Below are 18,953 nucleotides of genomic sequence, written 5' to 3'. Positions count from 1 at the left end.
TATGTCCCAGCAAGAGCTCTTAGAGCCCCCAGTAGAAGGTTGTTGGTTATACACACTACCTACTGCAGCTAATGTGTGGTGAAGTAGCTTTTTGTTTTATTATGGCCCCAAACTCTGGATGACCTGAGAGTTCTTCATAATCTGGCCACATTTATAAGGAGACTAAGGTTTTGTTTGTTCTGCTTAGCTTTTAATGAATTTTTATTCCTGTTAATTTTATTTAATCAATTTATGTTTAGTTTAAACTTGCTGTTTTCATTTATATCGTAGTTTTTTTAAAAATCCATTTTGTTCTGCTTTCATTTGTATTTATTATTCTACTGCCTACAAAGCAATTTATAAACTTTATTTGCTTTATAAATAAGCATTTATTATTTTTATTATTTACAATAATCTTTAGAAAACCTCATATTCAACCATAAACTGACTCATTTGTGGTAATTGGATAATGTTTAACTATTTATTGAATCAACATTAAACATCAACATTCCACAACTTTCCACAACGTTTGGGCCTTTTGAAGAAGAGCTTTAGGAAAGAAGCTGCAGTCAGGGGTGGATCTGAGGGTGTGAGGATGGTGGTGATGATGTATTCCATGTTGTTCCTGTCATCTCTGTGGCTATGAGTCTCCCTCGGTTACACAGTAAATACACATGTCAATGATTAATGAACTCTGGCGACAGCAGGGCTGTAAGCTCAGAGTTTGGCCACTGCCTGTCTGAGATCTCTGCTGTGTTCCTCACTTGAGGCTATATTGAAATTTGTGATTTAAAAGTAAATGTTCTGGTTTCCTTTTGCTTTTCAGTATCTTATGTTATCTGTTTGTGAGAATTACCAGTTGAATTAATTATCCAATGTATGCATTTTTTTTGGAAATATCTTGACTGACTAATTTAAAGTGGTCGCTTGTTAGTCTGGCCTGTGCCCATTTTAATAGTCTATTAAAAGCCTTGCTTTTACTTTAAACTCCCAGCAGCATATTGTTCATGTTTCTATATTCTATTTTCCTCCTGCTCTTCTGAGACCCTTCATGGTCATTCACAGCTGCTCCTTCCCTCATTACTGGTCTCGGGGGCTTTTCATGGTCACCACTTAAAATCCAGTTTCTGTTTGGCCTCTTCAAAGTTTGTTTGGTTCCTGAAAGAATCTCATCTCCATTTTAAATGATTCCTGTTTGTTTCTCATTATAGGCTCCTAAAAATGTGCCCAAGTAGCCGATTACAGCTCCTCCTTGCCATCTTGCTCAGTCAAGGTAAATAATACTGACCAATTTACATAATGTATATTCTCATTATCTTGCACGGGATTAATTCCAGAACAGTCTGGTTTCATGCACATTGTTCATAAACCTTCTTGAACAAAATAGGCCAGCGCATCAGATTCCAGATCTGGAGAGCAACGACACTGCAGATTTTATCATTCTTCAGATTTTTTCTTATTCAACTCCTTTTATTTAGCAAGGCCTTCTTGAGCTGAATCTGGTATGTTATAATAGAAAAACACATCATAAATTAGAACTGAGTGGCCACACCCACTTTTAGTATCCTTGTTTGTTAGTTTTGGCATCGGATTTATATCAGAATAACTTCTGAATGTTTTCTGAATAATGCAAAAAGATATAGTAAGTAAAACATTCAAATTAATGTGAAGCATCTGACCAAAAATGTTTTTTGTTTTCTTATTTGTTATATCTTATGTTTGGTCTCTACTGTATTCATCTAAAAGTCTTCCATTAGGCAATGACATTTATAACCCTTTTGAACCTGTTGAAGATATCAAAGTGTTCAATTCTGTTTCTTTAATTTGTCAAATTCGCATTAGATATTAATTTCCCAGTTACCATCTGAAAAAAACACCACCAACTTAACCCCCCACACACGGTTTTGTACTTGAATACACTCTTATCTAAAGCTTCTCCCTTTGGCAATGGTGGAGCCACACTGTCTGGACTACAGCACGGAATTAGTGTTAATTGTTTCTTTTTTCATGAACTGTCTTGTAATATTCTTCAGTATGTATTATAAATTCTTAAACAAAATAGTATAACCAGCAACACAAAATAGTGTTTACAGAATCTCTTTACAGGCTTAGTGAATGTTAGGCTGACATTTAAGCAGATTTTCTTCAAGGTCACGATGTGGGCTTCTGCGTTAAGACAACAGGCTGCTGTCTTTCTCTAGTCTCCCATCGTTTCCGTACACATACAATAGACATACATTATAAATCACAGGAAGGACAGTCAATGCCTCTTCAGGCAGCTCAAACTGGGCAATGAACATGTCCTCTAGTTCAAGGTTTAATGATTATGAAGATATGAGTAATTTATATAATGGACAATAATTACACTATACACTATAAGGACAAGAGTTTGTTAACCATCACATGCATGTGGTTCTTCTCCAAACTGTTGCTACAAAGTTGAAAGTGCACAATTGTATAGACAATTCCCCTATATACAAAACAAGCTCCATGAAGACGTGATTTGCCAAGGTTGGAGTGGAAGAACTTGAGTAGCCTGCACAAAGCCATGACCTCAACCCAATTAAACACCTTTTGGGATGACCTGTGATGCCGACTGTGCCCCAGGACTCCTCGTACGACATCAGTGCCTGACGTCACTAATGCTCTTGTGGCTGAATGAGCAAATCCCCACAGCTTTTCTAGTGGAAAGCCTTCCCAGAAGAGTGGAGGCTGTTATAACAGCAAAAGGGGGCTAAATCTGGAATTGGATGTTCAAAAAGCTCATATGGCTCTGATGGTCAGGTGATCACAAACTTTTGGGTCTATAGTGTCAAGATAGCTTGGTGAGGGAACAAATGCATACAGCTGCATGATAACAGGATCTAACTTGTTTTTTCAGATGTGATCTGTGAATCTATAAACGAATAAACTATGGCGTGACATCCGTTTAATGAATTGAAAAAAATTGTCCTTGTTAAATTGCTGTGGTATAAAAGGTGTAAAACACTTCAGGGTATGCTGTGATTAGAAAATAACCAACTTAAGGCTGGTAATAGCATCATACTACCCTGCCATTGGGATTTAAAAATGATGGGGCATTCTGCTATAGGAAAGCAGTATACCCTGTAATCTTTAAATCCTAATCAAAACTTAATGTTACCAAATATTCCTATGGGATTCTGGATGCGAGTTGGGGTGATGGTGAGAAAAAGTATAGGAATGACAGGATTAACATATGCCAGCCCACAATATGGCTGAAGCAGTTTTCATTCTTCCACATGAATGGTATTAAAAGCATTTATGAGTTGCTTTTATGACCTCATAATTGTGCCTGCAGGGTTTCGAAGCCTGGGGTATCTGAATGTTTCTCTGGTTAAATTCTGTCACCATGGAGACTTTTGGAAAACGCTCTCGCTCATAGCAGACAAAAATGTACGATTAAGGTATTGTAGAACACACTCCATTCTACACAAGTTAGCTGAGAGAGGACACAGGGAGGCAGAGGGCTGTCCCCCTTCTTATCTGTTCACATGGGCCTTTCCAATCAATCAGCCATTGTGTGCGAGGAAGAGCATTACTGAGTTCTGCTCACTCAAGCGATGACTGCAAGCTCAGCCCCTTTTGAGGCAATGGCGCCTGTTTTCCACCCGTCCGGTAGGCGTTGTTGGAATGCAGATAGCTCCAAATTATCCCTCTACACAAGGCTGAGCACCAGGTGTTGGACATGGCGGGGAAGTTCTACAGAGACCTGTGCTTGGGGCCAAGGTCAGCTCAGCTGCACTAAAAATAAGGGGCTGATATTTCACGTGTGCACTGTGTCTGTTACTGTATTGGTTGCAGAATAATCTCCAATAGCCATATTACAACATAGACCTGTGCTGTCAGATTCCATTCGATCTTATTCATTCATAGCCTTACATGAACTCTGATGAACTAGTGGAAAGGTGCTGTGTTCTCTTTTTACAGTGGACTGCAGTTTTGCTGTACAGGAGATCCAGTCTGATCATGAAACCCTCATGAAGATCAGTGCTGCAGGGGAAAGTGAGTACTTGGTGTCCGTCATCAATGAAAACTGAATGGTCACTTACAAGAGTATTACAGTAAAATTATTTTTAGAGAATGGAATAAAAATCTTTAAGGAAAACAATACCAGGCATTTTCTTTTTTCATACCCCCTTTGCTGGAACAACATATGCCTCATCACAGATGTCTTTTAAGATGATCAGGCAGTGTTGAGCAGCCCCTTTTCAGCTGGAGGCAACACTAATTTCACAGAGAGAAAAATGTAAATAGAAGCCTAAATAAAAAGAAATAGAATCTGGCGACACTGAATATACACAGCAGTGTTGCATGTCGCAAGCTTTCTAGGGTATCTGAAAATGTATAATTATTATAGGTACGTAACATAGGTTCTTAACCTTGGGGTCATGACCCCATTATAATGTGTTCTGTGTTAAATATACCAGCATTTCATAGCCTAGGCCATTTTTCTTTTCCAATTGGAGCCCCTCATCAACCCATTTTACATCAGACCTCAGTGGCGCCACATCCAAAAATGTTAATCAAAGGGATCTTTTAGACTGGCTGCTTGCAGCGTGAGGAGTGGCGCAGTTCACATGTGCACAACACGTCTTGCAGGCAAGGTCTGCTCCGTGCTGTTTCAGTTCTGTGTGGAAAGTGGCATATATCTGAACAGAAAACCTCACTGTATTAAAAAAAAAAAAACCTTTGATCATATACAGTGGCAATGGATGTTTATAATAATTTCATGGTCAGTACAGATTGTTGAATGTTATATTTGCTAAGCCAGTGTAATAGAGCACTGAAAAGGGAAAAAAAGCTTCAGGCTTCAAGCATTAACTTCATGTCAAATGCAGAACATGACCTTGAGTAAACTGCTGAACCCAACCCAGTTATAAGCATTTATTTGAGTGAAGCAGGAATTGTGTGCCATTGTGTACATCAAATCTGAGTACCAATCTAGGTTGGATGTAACAGCCATGATGAGATTTCAACTACACCAATTCAATAAGCTGCAGTTTGACACACAAGCCCAGTCCTTTCATTAGATGCTACAGTATGAGTGCAGCAGCAGAGTGCCTGTGGTGATGCACAGCATAAAAGCATTGTTAAATGTGTGGCCTTTCCCTCTTGTGTGACAATTAAAATGTATATCTTGCCCTGCATGTGCAGTATTATGATATATATAATCATAATATATATACACACACTGTATGTAGGATAGTTTTTATGTGCAAACCTGAAATTTACATTTTATGGCATTTGGCAGACACCCTTATTCAGAGCGACTTACATTTATCTCATTTATACAACTGAGCAATTGAAGGTTAAGGGCCTTGCCCAAGGGCCCATCACTGGTAGCTTGGCAGTGCTGGGGCTTGAACTCCCGACTTTCTGATCAGTAAACCAGAGCCTTTAACCACTGAGCCACGACTGCCCCATTTTTGATTGATTTTTGTTTGAAATAAGAATGTTGTCTAACATTCTATGTATTGTGAACTTGTAATGCACTGAATTCTTGGTTTACTATTAATTTAAACAAAATGTGAGTAAAATTTTAAGCCCTTTAAATAGGGCCATTGGCCAAAAAAGTTGCAAATCCCTCATCTATAATAATAGCCTTATTAACAGACCTTGTTTGTTTGTTTGTAGCTACCATGGCTATTTTCATGGTGATATATTAACAGACCTAGATACATCCTACATAAGCAAGCTCCCAATCAAATAAGTTCATAAAATATTTTAGATATTTCCATCAAATGCTATCAAAAAGTTAATCAGAAATGTCCCAGTTTAATTTATGGCCATGTGAAACTAAACTCATTTGTTGTGGCTTTGGCAATTACAAAAGGTCTCTAATTTCCTGCAAAATATTATAAGTGGGTAGGTAAAGAGTCCCTCTGTCCAAATGCGTACGTGTTTTTGCGATTGCTGACATGCAGTCTGTATAATCACCCTCTTTATGACAGGCTGCGGGTTCCAGCATGACAGCGACACACGTTATAATTTAGCCTTAACATACTTAGTACAAATATGTCATTTCTATGTGTGAATGTGTGTGTGAGAGAGAGAGAGAGAGAGAACGCAAGTATGTTTTTGGTAGAGAGATAAGTATGGACATGCTACAAGTCACTAAGTAAGCTTCTCATCAGATTCAGGGCTGTAGCAAAAATGGTTAATTCATAATGGGAAATAATGTTCTATAAAGATCTTCCAATGTGATATATTTGTGTGTGTGTGCACAGTGATGAGATGCTCTGCAGCTATGGATGTCCTCTTTTTGATGGACGGCTCGTACAGTGTTGGGAAGGGCAGCTTCGAGAGATCCCGCCACTGCGTACTGAAACTGTGTGAGGCTCTGGACATCGGCCCAGACACGGTCAGCATACATCATTCGATCAGTCTGAAGCTTCCACAATAGGTGCAGGTTTAAAGCAGTGATGTGTCTCAGGTCCATGTGCTTTTTGTAGATGCTTCCTGTGTGTTTCTCAGGTGAGAGTCGGAGTCATTCAATTTGGTTCGACTCCCAAGATGGAAATCTCGCTAGACTCCTTCAGCAGCAGAGAGGAGCTGAGCAAACACATCAAGAAAATACAGTACAGGTATAGTGTCCTACACATATGTATTCTGTCTTAAATACATATAAAATGTTTATCTCATTAGTTTTACATGCCATTTAAAATGATATTTTACATTAGGGGTGTGTCAGTTGAGACATACAGTATCCCTTGATGAGGAAGTCTAATATAGTGAATATTATGCTATACTGATGTACAAACGTCACAAAATCATTACTTTAAGGTCTTGCATATCTAATCAAATATACAGTAATACATGTTTTTTTAAAAAAAAAAAAAAACTATTGAAAATATGTATTGAAAAACCATGTTCGGTGAAAATTGTATTTCAAAATATAAGGAACCTTGAGAGGAACCAGTCTCAAGAGATCCCATCCTGGTTGACACTGGGTGGTGGAATTATAAATCACTACATTATACAGCTGTGGAAGAGTAAAAGCAAACAGTGCTAAATATGTTGAAAGGATTTGTTTGGTATGAACTATTGTGAATAGAAGTCCTGGGATGAGCATAGGATAGTCTTTATGATTATTTGTGTTGTCCTGCTATGTAGAATCCTACTGCAGAGGATTTCCCTTTCAAACAAAGTTCAAAATAGAGACTGCTTAGAAAGCTAGATTCATTAAGTATCCAAAGTGATCATAACTGTTTGTGCACTTTGGGTGGGAGGGATGCCTAGAGGGAACTCCTGTCAATCAGATCAACAGCTTGTTGACTCATGTATATGGGGGGAAAAAGCAGTTAGAGTTCCACTTCAAATGCATTTAGCTGCACTTTAATCTTGCAGATCAATACAGATGTAATACGAAAACTTCATGTCTTAGAAGAAGAACGTGTTAGTCTTTTCCCCTGCCAGTTTGGTAACTGGTGTGAAGTACTCTGATCATTAGCATACCATGAATTTTTCTTGTTTTGTTTCACCCTCTGCTTGGAATCCTAATCTTCAGGCCAGCCATGGTGGCCGTTGTTTACACTGTACACACTGTCTGTGTGTGTGTGCGCAACTGTGTTTGATGAGGTGTTATGGCTGAGATAATTATGTACATTTATGTGGCTACTGCTCTGTTAGTGTGCCATCTAACAATTTTACACCTATCCAAGATGCAGACAGCTGGCCTGTTCCCACACCAGTCAGAACCTAATATCTTCCCCTGGCATGGCATGAAATTACCGTTTCTGATCACTCTCATAAACACATCAGCACTTGTCGGCCCCAAAGAACAACTGCAGCTCAGAGCTGCTAGGAACCCTGCTGGCGGTATGCCTGTTTTTCCTCTAATATCCTGTCAAGATCTCCAAAACCAGCTGCAGGAAGGAAGAAATCACGGACTAAAGTGGCATAGAAGGACATTGTCAACAATGTTTGCACTTAAAATATGTTTGGTTCAGGGAAATAAGCTCTGTCCTAAAGTGTTGAGATGCAAGTATTAATTTGGTATGGATGTCTAACTTTAGGGGTGACTACGAGAAAAGGAACCTGAAACTGGGGACTGCTGTAAGGTGATGAATTGTGTTTGATGACCTGCAATGAGAACAGGGTGTGTTGAGGAAGGCTAAAGGACTAAGTAAGGTATTGTTTCAGGGGCTGGGAGATTTACCACAGTAAAATTAATACAAGATTAGTGCATTGATTATTGGAAGCTATTGTTACATACTGGCAGGGAATCTGCTCTTTATTAAGACACACACACACAGAGATAGACAGACAGACATATATTCATAATGTTGGAAATCAATATGACCGCAACAAAAAACAAACATTTTTAAAGTTGCACTATAAATATACAAAAAGCCATCTCTGCATCAATCTTCAGTCCCTTCAGTTCTCGGAGATCTCTGAAAAGCCATGCAATATTATTCTTGTTTTAGCACGGGCTCTGTTGCTTTCCCCTTTTGGCTGCAGGCTCTCCGCAGTTCAAGCTTTCTTGGTTTTGACAACAGCTGATTACCCACATGTCAACGATGATTGCATTTGGAATTATCCAGATTTAAAAACTGCTATCAAGATGACAAATTTAAATTCTAAGCAACTGTCATAAGGACAAGCTACGAACATTCCACCATCGTCAGCCCCCACACACATGCAATATAGTAGCCGACGTGATGTAAGCACGCAAAGATGAATGAAGTCAAACTGACGTTTCCCGCGAAATCCGACCTGACAACTCAAATTATAAATCATTATTATAAGCTTACCGTTGCGAATCGGGGTAAGGTAAGGAGACCGTTTTGAACACTGATTTCTTAAGTACTTGCTCAATAATTGATTTTTATATTTGTGTAATATTTAACCAAAAAAAGTTCTGTACTGCAGCTTTAACACCTTGCTTCAAAGTGGATGCTAATTTCTCTAGCTGTTTGCTTGCCAAAACAATGAACTACTGTTCACTCATTCTTGTGTCCTAATCTTTATGTTCTTTTAGGTTCCTAATAACAAGTCCTCTACATTTTGACCATGTGCTCATTCATTTCACTAGAATCACAAGTCACAGCACGCAAACCACATCCTCCATTGAGAGCACATCTAACTTCCTAATCCTGCTGCCTCATACCAACCATTTTAAAAGCCTTATTAATTAGCTGATCTGTTTGGTCAGATGTGTGAGAGCAAAGAAAATTAAAATGCGTAGTGCAGGGGGAATCGCGGACTCATTCATTTAATTAATTATATTTACCTCACTGCCTCCATATAGTTATAAATAAAAGCTGTTTGAAGTTTTCCCCTTTATTCCCCAGAGGAGGGAGCACACAAACCGGTCTGGCTTTGAAGTATGTGATGAAGAAGGGGTTCCTCGGTGGTCGGAATTCCCCCGTGCCTCGCATCGTCATCCTCCTGTCTGATGGAAAGTCCCAGGGTACAGTGCAGCCGGCTGCCTCTGACCTCAAACAGTCTGGAATAATTCTGTTTGCCGTGGGCCTACGTTATCCAAGGTATCATGTACAGCCAGACATATTTACAGTTGCAGTCAAAATGATTCAACCCCCATTGCAAATCAGATTTATTGTCAAAATTTACAGACTTTCAGCTGTTTGCAATGAACAAATCAAACAAAAGCAATTGAAAAAGTTAAACACGACGAATGCTTCAAGCGGTTTCCCCAAATTCAACTAAAAATGCAACTTTTAATTTCTCCAGTTTAAAAATTATTGAACCCCCTGAATAGAATCCCTCACAACAGCACAAATATGCAAAACAGGTGTTGTCTCAAGCACACTTGATGTAAATAATCAAGGGCTTCATTAGTTGTACCAGGTGTGCTTGAGCTGCAACACATAACTCTTGAACTAGCTAGGTGTAGAAAATAAATGAAATACCTGGACAAGGTAGAAAAAGGAAGCTATCACCGGCTGCAACCAGATTTCTGGTACTGAGGTTTCAGTGAGCACAGTAAGGTGCGTACTAAACACAGAAGGTTTCCATGCCAGAACTCCAAGACGTGCAACACTACTGACCCAAAAGCACAAGAAAAGTCAGCTCAAAATCCTATAAATAAGCCACAGAAGTTTTGGCATTCTATTCTGTGGAGCGATGAAACAAAACTGGAACTTTGCGGCACAATGGATAAGCAGTATATCTGGAGGAAGAAGAATGAAGAAAGAACACTCTGTCCACAGGCAAGCATGGTGGTGGCTCAGTGATGCTCTGGGGCTGCTTTGCATCCTCTGCCACTGGAAACCTGCAGCGTGTGAAAGGCCATTGGTCATGAAGAATGGGTTAAGATTCCTCAGGAACGCTGTCAGAAGCTATGCATCTCGTTTGCAGCAGGTCATAACAGCAAAAGGGTGCTCTACTAAGTACTAAAGATGCTTGCCATGAAGGGGTTGAATAATTTTGAAACTGGAGAAGTCATTATAAGTTGCATTTTCAGTTGAATTTGGGGAAACTACTTGAAGCATTTGTTGTGTTGAACTATTTCAATTGCTTTTGTTTGATTTGTTCATTGCAAACAGCTGAAAGTCTGAATTTCGACAATAAATCTGATTTGCAATTGGAGTTGAATCATTTGGATTGCAACTGTGTATAAATTGGACTATTTATATATTATAATTGGATTCTTCTCGCACTGTTATTATTTTTGCTTGTACGTGCTCGTAACATTTTCAAACTGATTTATTTGGTTCTATTTCCCCCAAAAATAAACAAACTAGCTAAGTTTAAGTTAGCTAAGTTCAACTGCCATGACTCTGACCAGGCAGTTACTAAGAATGAATGACTGATTGAATGAATGACCTCTGAACTCTAAGTGCATCAATAACGTTAATATTATTGAATGTGGTTTTTCTTTGTCCTGCAAACTTCCTACACCCAAGCAGTTGAGGGGTTAAGGGCCTCAGCGGTAGCAGTTTAGTGATGCTGGGTTTTGAACTCAAGGTCTTCTGATCTGATGAAGGCACTGGACACTGAGCCACTATAGGATATGTTCGTTTGTGATTTTTTTAAAGCTGTTAAATATTAATATCAGAAAGGTAAAGAAATAATAATAATCATAATATGAATTGATATGAAAGTTGCTACAAATAATATAATAAGATTGAGAGAGAGAACCCAAAACTGCTATGTTGCTGTTTTGTTTCATTTTTAGTAATGAAAGTAGCATTATTACTCTGTAATCAATCAATTCTTTTCAAGAAAAACCTACCATGTCAGTACAGCACATTAAAGAATGATTTCTTTAAAATCTTCTGTCCTCTGCAGAAACTGTGGACATGTCTCAAGCCTGAGAGAAGGCAGACAACTTTGTCCTGCATGCTTCAGCTAAAAATCACAAAAATGCACAAATGCCCTGCAGACATGATTAATTGTTTTTAAGCATTTTAACTGCAGTTTTGTTTCTTCTTCCTGCACCAACTGAGCAGTTTCATAAAATAATGATTTCTTAGCATGCAATGCTCAGTGCCTCCAGTTCAGGAGTTAGAGCATGCACGCACACACACACACACTCTGCAACATAATCAGTATAGCAGCCCACCTGTTCATGAACTGCAATGTTGTCGGAAACCTATGAACACATCTGCTGTGTATGTGGAGCTCATTCCATTCTTATAATGCTCAGCACATCATGTCATACAGTGTGACTGGAGTTCTTTCACAATGATTCAGTTCACTGTACATTACGAATGTAACTGAACACACATACATTATTCAGAATGATCATGTGTTCTAAACAGATACAAATTTATAAGAGGTACATCATATGTTTGTTTTTTTTAAAAAAAAATCATTTTTAAGCGAGCTTGCCAGAAAGGTCACAGGGCATTTGGTTGAGACTAAAGGTTTGTATCATGAATAGGATCCTACAATATACCACATTAATTTTACTTTCATGTGGGTGACCAGTTCAGATACTGTATCCTGCGTCAACTAAGTCGGTTTAGATAAAAATGTAAACACAAGCCCTTTGACTGTGTGTCTCAGATGGGAAGAGCTCAACTCTCTGGCCAGTGATCCCACAGAGAGCCATGTGTTTTTTGCAGAGCATTTCAGTGATACTGTGAACGGACTGTGCACGAGCCTCACCACCTTCTCCATCTGCAGTGCTGTCCCCTCAGGTGCACTCTCATCTCTGAAATATCCATATTCTCCATTCTCCTAGTGCTTCCTGAGAGTTGATGATTTGTGTGTGTGTCTGCAGGCTGTCAGGTGGAGTCCTTTCCTTGTGCACGTAAGACGCTGGAGACGATCAAAGAACTGCAGGGCAACTTTATATGCTGGAAGGGTTCGAAGGACAACTTACCATACACATCGTTATGTCCGTACTACAGGCAAGTGCGGTTCATCTCCCTCAGTAAATTCTTGAACACATATTCTACTCGCCATCAAAATAGATAGTCAGCTGCAGAATTATTGGCACCCCTTACAATAAATATGGGCAAAATATCCTTATGGGTGGCTGTGGCTCAGGTGGTAGAGTGGGTTGTCCGCTAATCGTAGGGTTGGCGGCTCGTTTCCCGCCCCACGTGACTCCACATGCCAAAGTGTCCTTGGGCAAGACACTGAACCCCAAGTTGCTCCCGATGGCAAGCTAGCACCTTGCTTGGCAGCTCTGCTACCATCGGTGTGTGTGAATGGGTGAATGAGAACCAGTGTAAAGCACTTTGGAACTCCTAAGGTTAAAAAAGCTCTGTATAAGTGCAGACCATTTACCATTTGAAATAAACATTACACAGAATGATAAAAAATTTTCAGTAACTGGAGCAACTATTTGCCTTTCTTCTAATAATCATTCTTATCTTCTACACTTCTAATACAGTACATGTAAAATAAATGCTAACACCTTGTCATCATTGAAAAAATATATTTTAATATTTTTATTCATATATATGTATATATTTATATGCACTCCGTTTCAGAAACTAACGTTTCCACATATTGGTGAAAACAAAATCATATACATAGTTGTTGACCTGCACAAGTAATAGATATGGAAAAATACTTTAAAAATAAAAATCTCACTGAACACAATTAGGTTATGATGAAGTAAAAAGGTCTGAATTGTGGAGGGCAGTCAACATGCACAAATCTAAGACTAGAAAGAAGCCTGAAATGTTCTCCATGGAGGACTGAAGATCCCTTCACTTGTGTCTCAAACACTGTTAGACGTTACAGCTGTTTGCCATTTGCCAAATATCAATACCACATATCCAACTATCAATACTTAAAAGGACTTTCACATTAAAAAATTTTTAAAACCATAGTGTTAATAATTTTGTATGTTACAGATATACCAGTGCTTACAAGGTACTTCCCACAGTATGTCACAGAACTGTTTGCTCAGGTAAGAGATGGTATTGAACACACAACATACTGCTGCAGTTTCCAATAAATGAGTATCCTGAGGTGTAAATGTTTTCTTCTTTTCCTCACTGCTTAGATCCTTGTGATTCCCAGCCATGTCAGAATGGTGGGACGTGTGTGTCTGAAGGGCTAGAGAAGTACCATTGCCAGTGTCCTCCAGGCTATGGAAGTGACCCCAACTGTGGTGAGCTGCTATATCTCACCACCTAATAAATCCCTCTCTGATTTACATTTAGTATTTGGCTCATTGGTCTAACCGTGCAGCTGTCAGGCTTGACTGTATGCATGTGTCCATTTGCACTTAGCTAGGCATGGTTTTCAGTTATAGTCAGGGTCAGATTCCAGGCTGGGTCATGATTGACTGAAATATACTCCAGTCCCTCTGAGGCATTATGTCTCCCTGATCAAAAAGGGCGGTTTATCTTTGCTTTAAGTGAAAAGCACAAACTCCTCATCTCTAAGTACTCCCACAACATTCTGCTTTATTGCAGTGTGCAATAATACACACCAGACCCTGTAACCCCGTAACCTAATAACAAAGCCAAGCAACTGAACCCGTTTCATTGTCCTTTACATGTCATTCTCTTCTTACTCCTCCATATCTCTCTGTCTCCCTCTCTGTCTCTCTCTCTCTCTGTCTCTCACTCTCTCCCTCCCTTTCCCACACACACATTCTTTTTAAAGACTGGTTCAGGAAGGGTAATGTATCTTTGAATCAGAGACTAGAATGAATGGGGGCGAGGTAATGAGCATCACTGATAGAAACAGTCAACACTATTCTCTGATCTAAGAATACACAATGGTGTGGTCAGTTAGGAAGTGATGACACTCCTAGCTATGTCGTGTCCATAACACATCAGAACAGGATGATGTTTTCTAGTCCCAGGATTCAGGATTGTTCATTCATGCTTGTATTTTTTGAAGAGAGGAGTGGAGAAAGGAAAGGAGAAAGGAACAGATAGAGCATCAGTGCATTTACCACTTGACAGTACACTGGTGCTTGAAAGTTTGTGAACTTTCTATATTTCTGCATAAATATGATCTAAACCATCATTAGATTTGCACACAAGTCCTAAAAGTAGATTTACATTTATTCACTTAGCAGACGCTTTTATCCAAAGCAACTTACAAATGAGAAAAATAAAAGCAAAGCGATATATCAAGCAGAGAACAATACAAGTAGTGCTACCATACAAGATCCATTAATTGAGTTCCAGAAGAAGCAAAGTGCACAGAGTAGAGGTGTAAGTGCAATATATATATATATATATATATATATATATATATATATATATATATATATATATATATATATATATATATTTTAAAAATGAGTTGGTTAGGTGTTCCCGGAAGAGGTGGGTCTTTAGCTGTTTTTTGAAGATGGTGAGAGATTCTGCGGTCCAGATTGATAAAGACAAGTGTGACCTGCTTGTGCAGCTAAACGTTTGTGGTAACTGTTGATCAGTCCTGTACATCGGCTTGGAGGAATTTTAGCCCATTCCTCAGTACAGAACAGCTTCAACTCCAGGATGTTGGTGGGTTTCTCACATGAACTGCTTTCTTCAGGTCCTTCCACAAAATTTCTATTGGATTAAGGTCAGGACTGTGACTTGGCCATTCCAAAACATTAACTTTATTCTTTTTCAACCATTTTTGGTAGAACGACTTGTATGCTTAGGGTTGTCTTGCTGCATGACCCACTTTCTCTTGAGATTCAGTTCATGGACTGATGTCCTGACATTTTCTTTTAAAATTCACTGGTATAATTCAGAATTCATTTATCCATCAATGATGGAAAGCCGTCCTGGCCCAGATGCAGCAAAACGGGCTCAAACCATGATACTACCACCACCAGATGGGATAAGGTTCTTATGCTGGAATGCTGTGTTTTCCTTTCTCCAGACATAATGGTTTTTCATTTAAACCAAAAAAAATCTATGTTGGTCTCATCCATCAACAAAACATTTTTCATGAACATTTAACCTTCACTAATGTGAGAGAGGCTTTTATTTGCTTAGACGTTACCCTGCGTTCATTGTGATCTTTATTGGGTGACCACTCCTGGGGAGGTTAACATGGTCATGAATTTCCTCCATTTGTACACAGTCTATCTGAATGTGGATTGGTGGAGTCCAAACTCTTTAGAGATGGTTTTATAACCTTTTCCAGCCTGATGAGCATCAACAACTCTTTTTCTGAGATCATCAGAAATCTCCTTTCTTCATGCCATAATACACCAACACAAACATGTGATGGATGGATAGATAGATTGATAGATCCCTGTTCTTTAAATAAAACAGGGTGCTCACTCGCACCTTATTGTCATCCCTTTAATTGAAAACACCTGACTCTAATTTCACCTTCAAATTAATTGCTAATCCTAGAGGTTCACATACTTTTGCCATTCACAGATATGAAATATTGGATAATTTTCCACAATAAATAAATTACCAAGTATAATAATTTTGTCTCATTTGTTTAACTGGGATCTCTTTGTCTACTTTTAGGACTTGTGTGAAAATCTGATGTTGTTTTGGGTCATTTTTATGCAGCTATATAAAAAAATTATTTTCTATAAACTTTCAAGCACCACTGTATATTGTGCTCCTGATCTTAGATATGCAGGTTAAAACAAACACCGAATGGTATGCCGAGTATGTGGCAACAATGTGGTTTTGTGCCCAGCATGGGAACCAAGGTCATGTCAGTCAATGCCTAAATAATACCCTACTGTTTTCCAGCTCCTGTGCTGTCTTTGGACTGCTCTGTAGATGTGCTATTCCTGGTTGAGAGCTCTACCAGCCTGAGTCTGGAGGGGTTCCTGCGCTTCAAGTCCTTCCTGAAGCGCTTTGTGCAAACAGTGTTGAGTTCAGACACTCCTGTGAAGATTGGCCTGGCCCAGTATGGCAGTGACGTAAAGGTTGAAGCCAAGATTGGGCAGCACCGAGACCCAGTGAAGCTGCTCCAGGCTGTGGAGTCTCTCCAGTACCAGAAAGGAGAGGTTAAAACCGGAAATGCATTACGCTACATCACACGACATGGCTTCCAAAGCGCCCCAGTGTATGCTGATGTTCAAGATGACCTGCCTCGTGTGGTGGTGCTCATCACTGGCACTCCATCGTCTGATGCTGTAGTGGAGTCTGCTAAATATGCAAGAGAGAGAGAGATCTTTATCATCGGCATGGGGCCTGATAGGATGAAGGCTGAGATCAACGCCATCACAGGAAACCCTCAGCGCACCATCACTTACAGTTTGCCTGACAAACTGAATGCAAAGATCCCAGAACTCAGAGCCAAGATCTGCAGTGTGGACAGCCAGGGTACTGTCATTGTGTGTGGTGGTGTTTTTTTCTCAAAGTGGGTCACCTTATATGTGCTATCTTCAATGTACAACCTTTCAATGTAATTTCAGTAGTGTGCTACCACTATTCAGCTCCCCAATGATCTAGGCCTTTTATCCCATAATGCCACAGTACTTTTCTTTCTGTTCTCTTTGTCATCACATTGCTTTATTAATGACTCATTTGAAGCCTTCCATGCTTTACTGTAATCACAATGCCAGCTGCCACTGATTGAACCTTTGTATGTTGCAGGGTGTCTGGGTCAGGCAGTGGACCTGGTCTTTCTTCTGGACGGTTCAGCAAGTGTCGGGAAGGACAACTTTGTTCATTTGCAGGAATTTGTGCGCAGCACGTCTGTGCAATTTGACATAAACCGTGACTTGACTCAGCTGGGGCTGGTGGTGTACAGCCGGTGGCCTGTCTCCATCTTTGAGCTGGACTCTCATGCTTCAGGCTCTGCTGTGCTCAAAGCCTTGGGAAATGCATCCTATTTGGGTGGAAAGGCCTCTACTGGCTCAGCTCTTCTACACGTGCACTCTCATAGTCTGACTGTGGCCAAAGGGGCACGGCCAGGTGTCAACAAGGTCGTAGTTGTGCTCACTGATGGCACGGGGGCTGAGGATGCAGCGGTGCCAGCTCAGAAGATCCGGGACGATGGCGTGTCTGTGTTTGTGATTGGCATTGGAGATGTGCAGCGCGAGAGTCTCCTGCGCATTGCTGGCATTGAGGATCACATCATCACTGCACCCTTCTATGAGGACCTGAAGTACTTTGAGGATGTGCTGGTGCAGATGGTGTGCACAGGTGAGGCACAGTAAATACTCATACACTGTAGTTGCACTATATATAAACAGTGATTTTAACATGTTACAAATAGCATCTATCAGTTTCAGTGAGCAATCCAGCCTAGTGAGTGAGGTACACTGCCTGGTGAATAAATTATCATTTATATCAGTATGGTTATGTAATTCATTTAAATGGAACCAGCGTTTTCCCCTCAAATAACAAACTTCTTTGATGGTAGCATGGGGTAATTTATTAGATAAACCTACACTGCTGGTCTGATAATCTAGGTTAGTTAAAGACTAAAACTGACAATTTGTATTAATCCTTCTCTATCCCGTTATCCCAATGCAGTTGACTGGCTATTTTTGTGACAGAGAGGTGTTTAAACATTTCAACAATGCAGTTAAAGCTATAAATTGCCCAGCTCAAGACAACACTGAGGTGCTCAGCTATAACCGTGAAATGTTTCACGATATTAAAAAACATCAGCTAATGATTGACATCAGCACTCTCCCTCTTGACCCACTGATGTCAGCTATAGTAGTCTCTATGAAGCTTTTCACTCAGTTATGACATCTTCATTTCTCTGTACAGATGTGAAGAAGCCTGTGAATCCCTGCAGGCCCAACCCCTGTATGAATGACGGCATGTGTGTACTACTGAACAGAAACTATCGCTGTGAATGCCGGGGATGGGAGGGACCGCACTGCGAGACACGTCCGTACCAACAGATCACATTTCATTTTGTTACAACTGGTCATCTTCACTCATCAATACAAAATCAATTGACAATGAAACAAGATCAATCATGCATTATATATAATTGCACTTAAACATACTTTATCTTTTTGAGACTCAGTTGAGGTTGATGGCAATCATTATGTATTGTGTTTCCTTGCAGGAAGCAGGCAGCAGCCCTCCAGAGGAGATCTCCCAAGACCTGCAGCATTGAGAAGCCGCCACAGGAAGAATGTTATAGAGCTACAGCAGCGTTGCAGAGAACACCGCAGGAGACATGCTAGCTGATTAGTCATAGGACGACTAGAGCTGGCACACACGCACAGGCAATTCCATTGTTACTTACTCCTTAGTTTGCTAAACATGGAAAAAAGGGAAAGACAAAGGTGAGGTGTGTTTTTAACGTTTAGAAAGGCTTACTATAAGCGCTCTACTACAGGAAACTGGAGATATCGGGGATCTCCACACTCACTGCAGCTCCTATTCAGCACAGACTCTGTTATAATTACTCTAGACAACTAAACATATCATTAAACTTTCAGTGATGGAGTGAGAGCAGCCAGCACCTCTTTTTGGCGATTTTAAAGACCTGTCTTTATCAATCCTATTTAAAACTGTTGCTGTGAAAGCAACACATCATTACTGTAACACTCCCGAACAATAATTTTAACATTTTTAATTTAATTTTAATTTTAACAAGTAGTAAAATAGTGCCTTATGTCTGTAATT

General features: G+C 39.8%; 1 protein-coding gene across 2 annotated transcripts in view; it reads left to right on the top strand.

The window, feature by feature from the left end:
• The window catches only part of vwa2 (von Willebrand factor A domain containing 2), a 25,674-nt gene extending 6,721 nt beyond the window's left edge, over positions 1-18,953 (top strand). The window contains exons 2-14 of one of the 2 annotated variants that reach the window (XM_053640319.1): positions 1,191-1,252; positions 3,928-4,002; positions 6,228-6,361; positions 6,475-6,584; positions 9,297-9,491; positions 11,977-12,110; positions 12,194-12,323; positions 13,281-13,336; positions 13,433-13,540; positions 16,101-16,679; positions 16,953-17,504; positions 18,081-18,203; positions 18,388-18,953. In XM_053640319.1, the coding sequence (XP_053496294.1) occupies positions 1,201-1,252; positions 3,928-4,002; positions 6,228-6,361; positions 6,475-6,584; positions 9,297-9,491; positions 11,977-12,110; positions 12,194-12,323; positions 13,281-13,336; positions 13,433-13,540; positions 16,101-16,679; positions 16,953-17,504; positions 18,081-18,203; positions 18,388-18,512 (2,373 nt within the window). In that variant the 5' untranslated portion in view covers positions 1,191-1,200 and the 3' untranslated portion in view covers positions 18,513-18,953. Of the gene's footprint in view, positions 1-972; positions 1,253-3,927; positions 4,003-6,227; positions 6,362-6,474; positions 6,585-9,296; positions 9,492-11,976; positions 12,111-12,193; positions 12,324-13,280; positions 13,337-13,432; positions 13,541-16,100; positions 16,680-16,952; positions 17,505-18,080; positions 18,204-18,387 lie in introns of those variants that run through there. The other variant, XM_053640320.1, reaches the window with a different exon arrangement.

This window comes from Ictalurus furcatus, chromosome 13 (assembly GCF_023375685.1).
Source record: "Ictalurus furcatus strain D&B chromosome 13, Billie_1.0, whole genome shotgun sequence".
NCBI lineage: Eukaryota > Metazoa > Chordata > Actinopteri > Siluriformes > Ictaluridae > Ictalurus > Ictalurus furcatus.
This window is presented reverse-complemented; position numbering and strand designations above follow the sequence as displayed.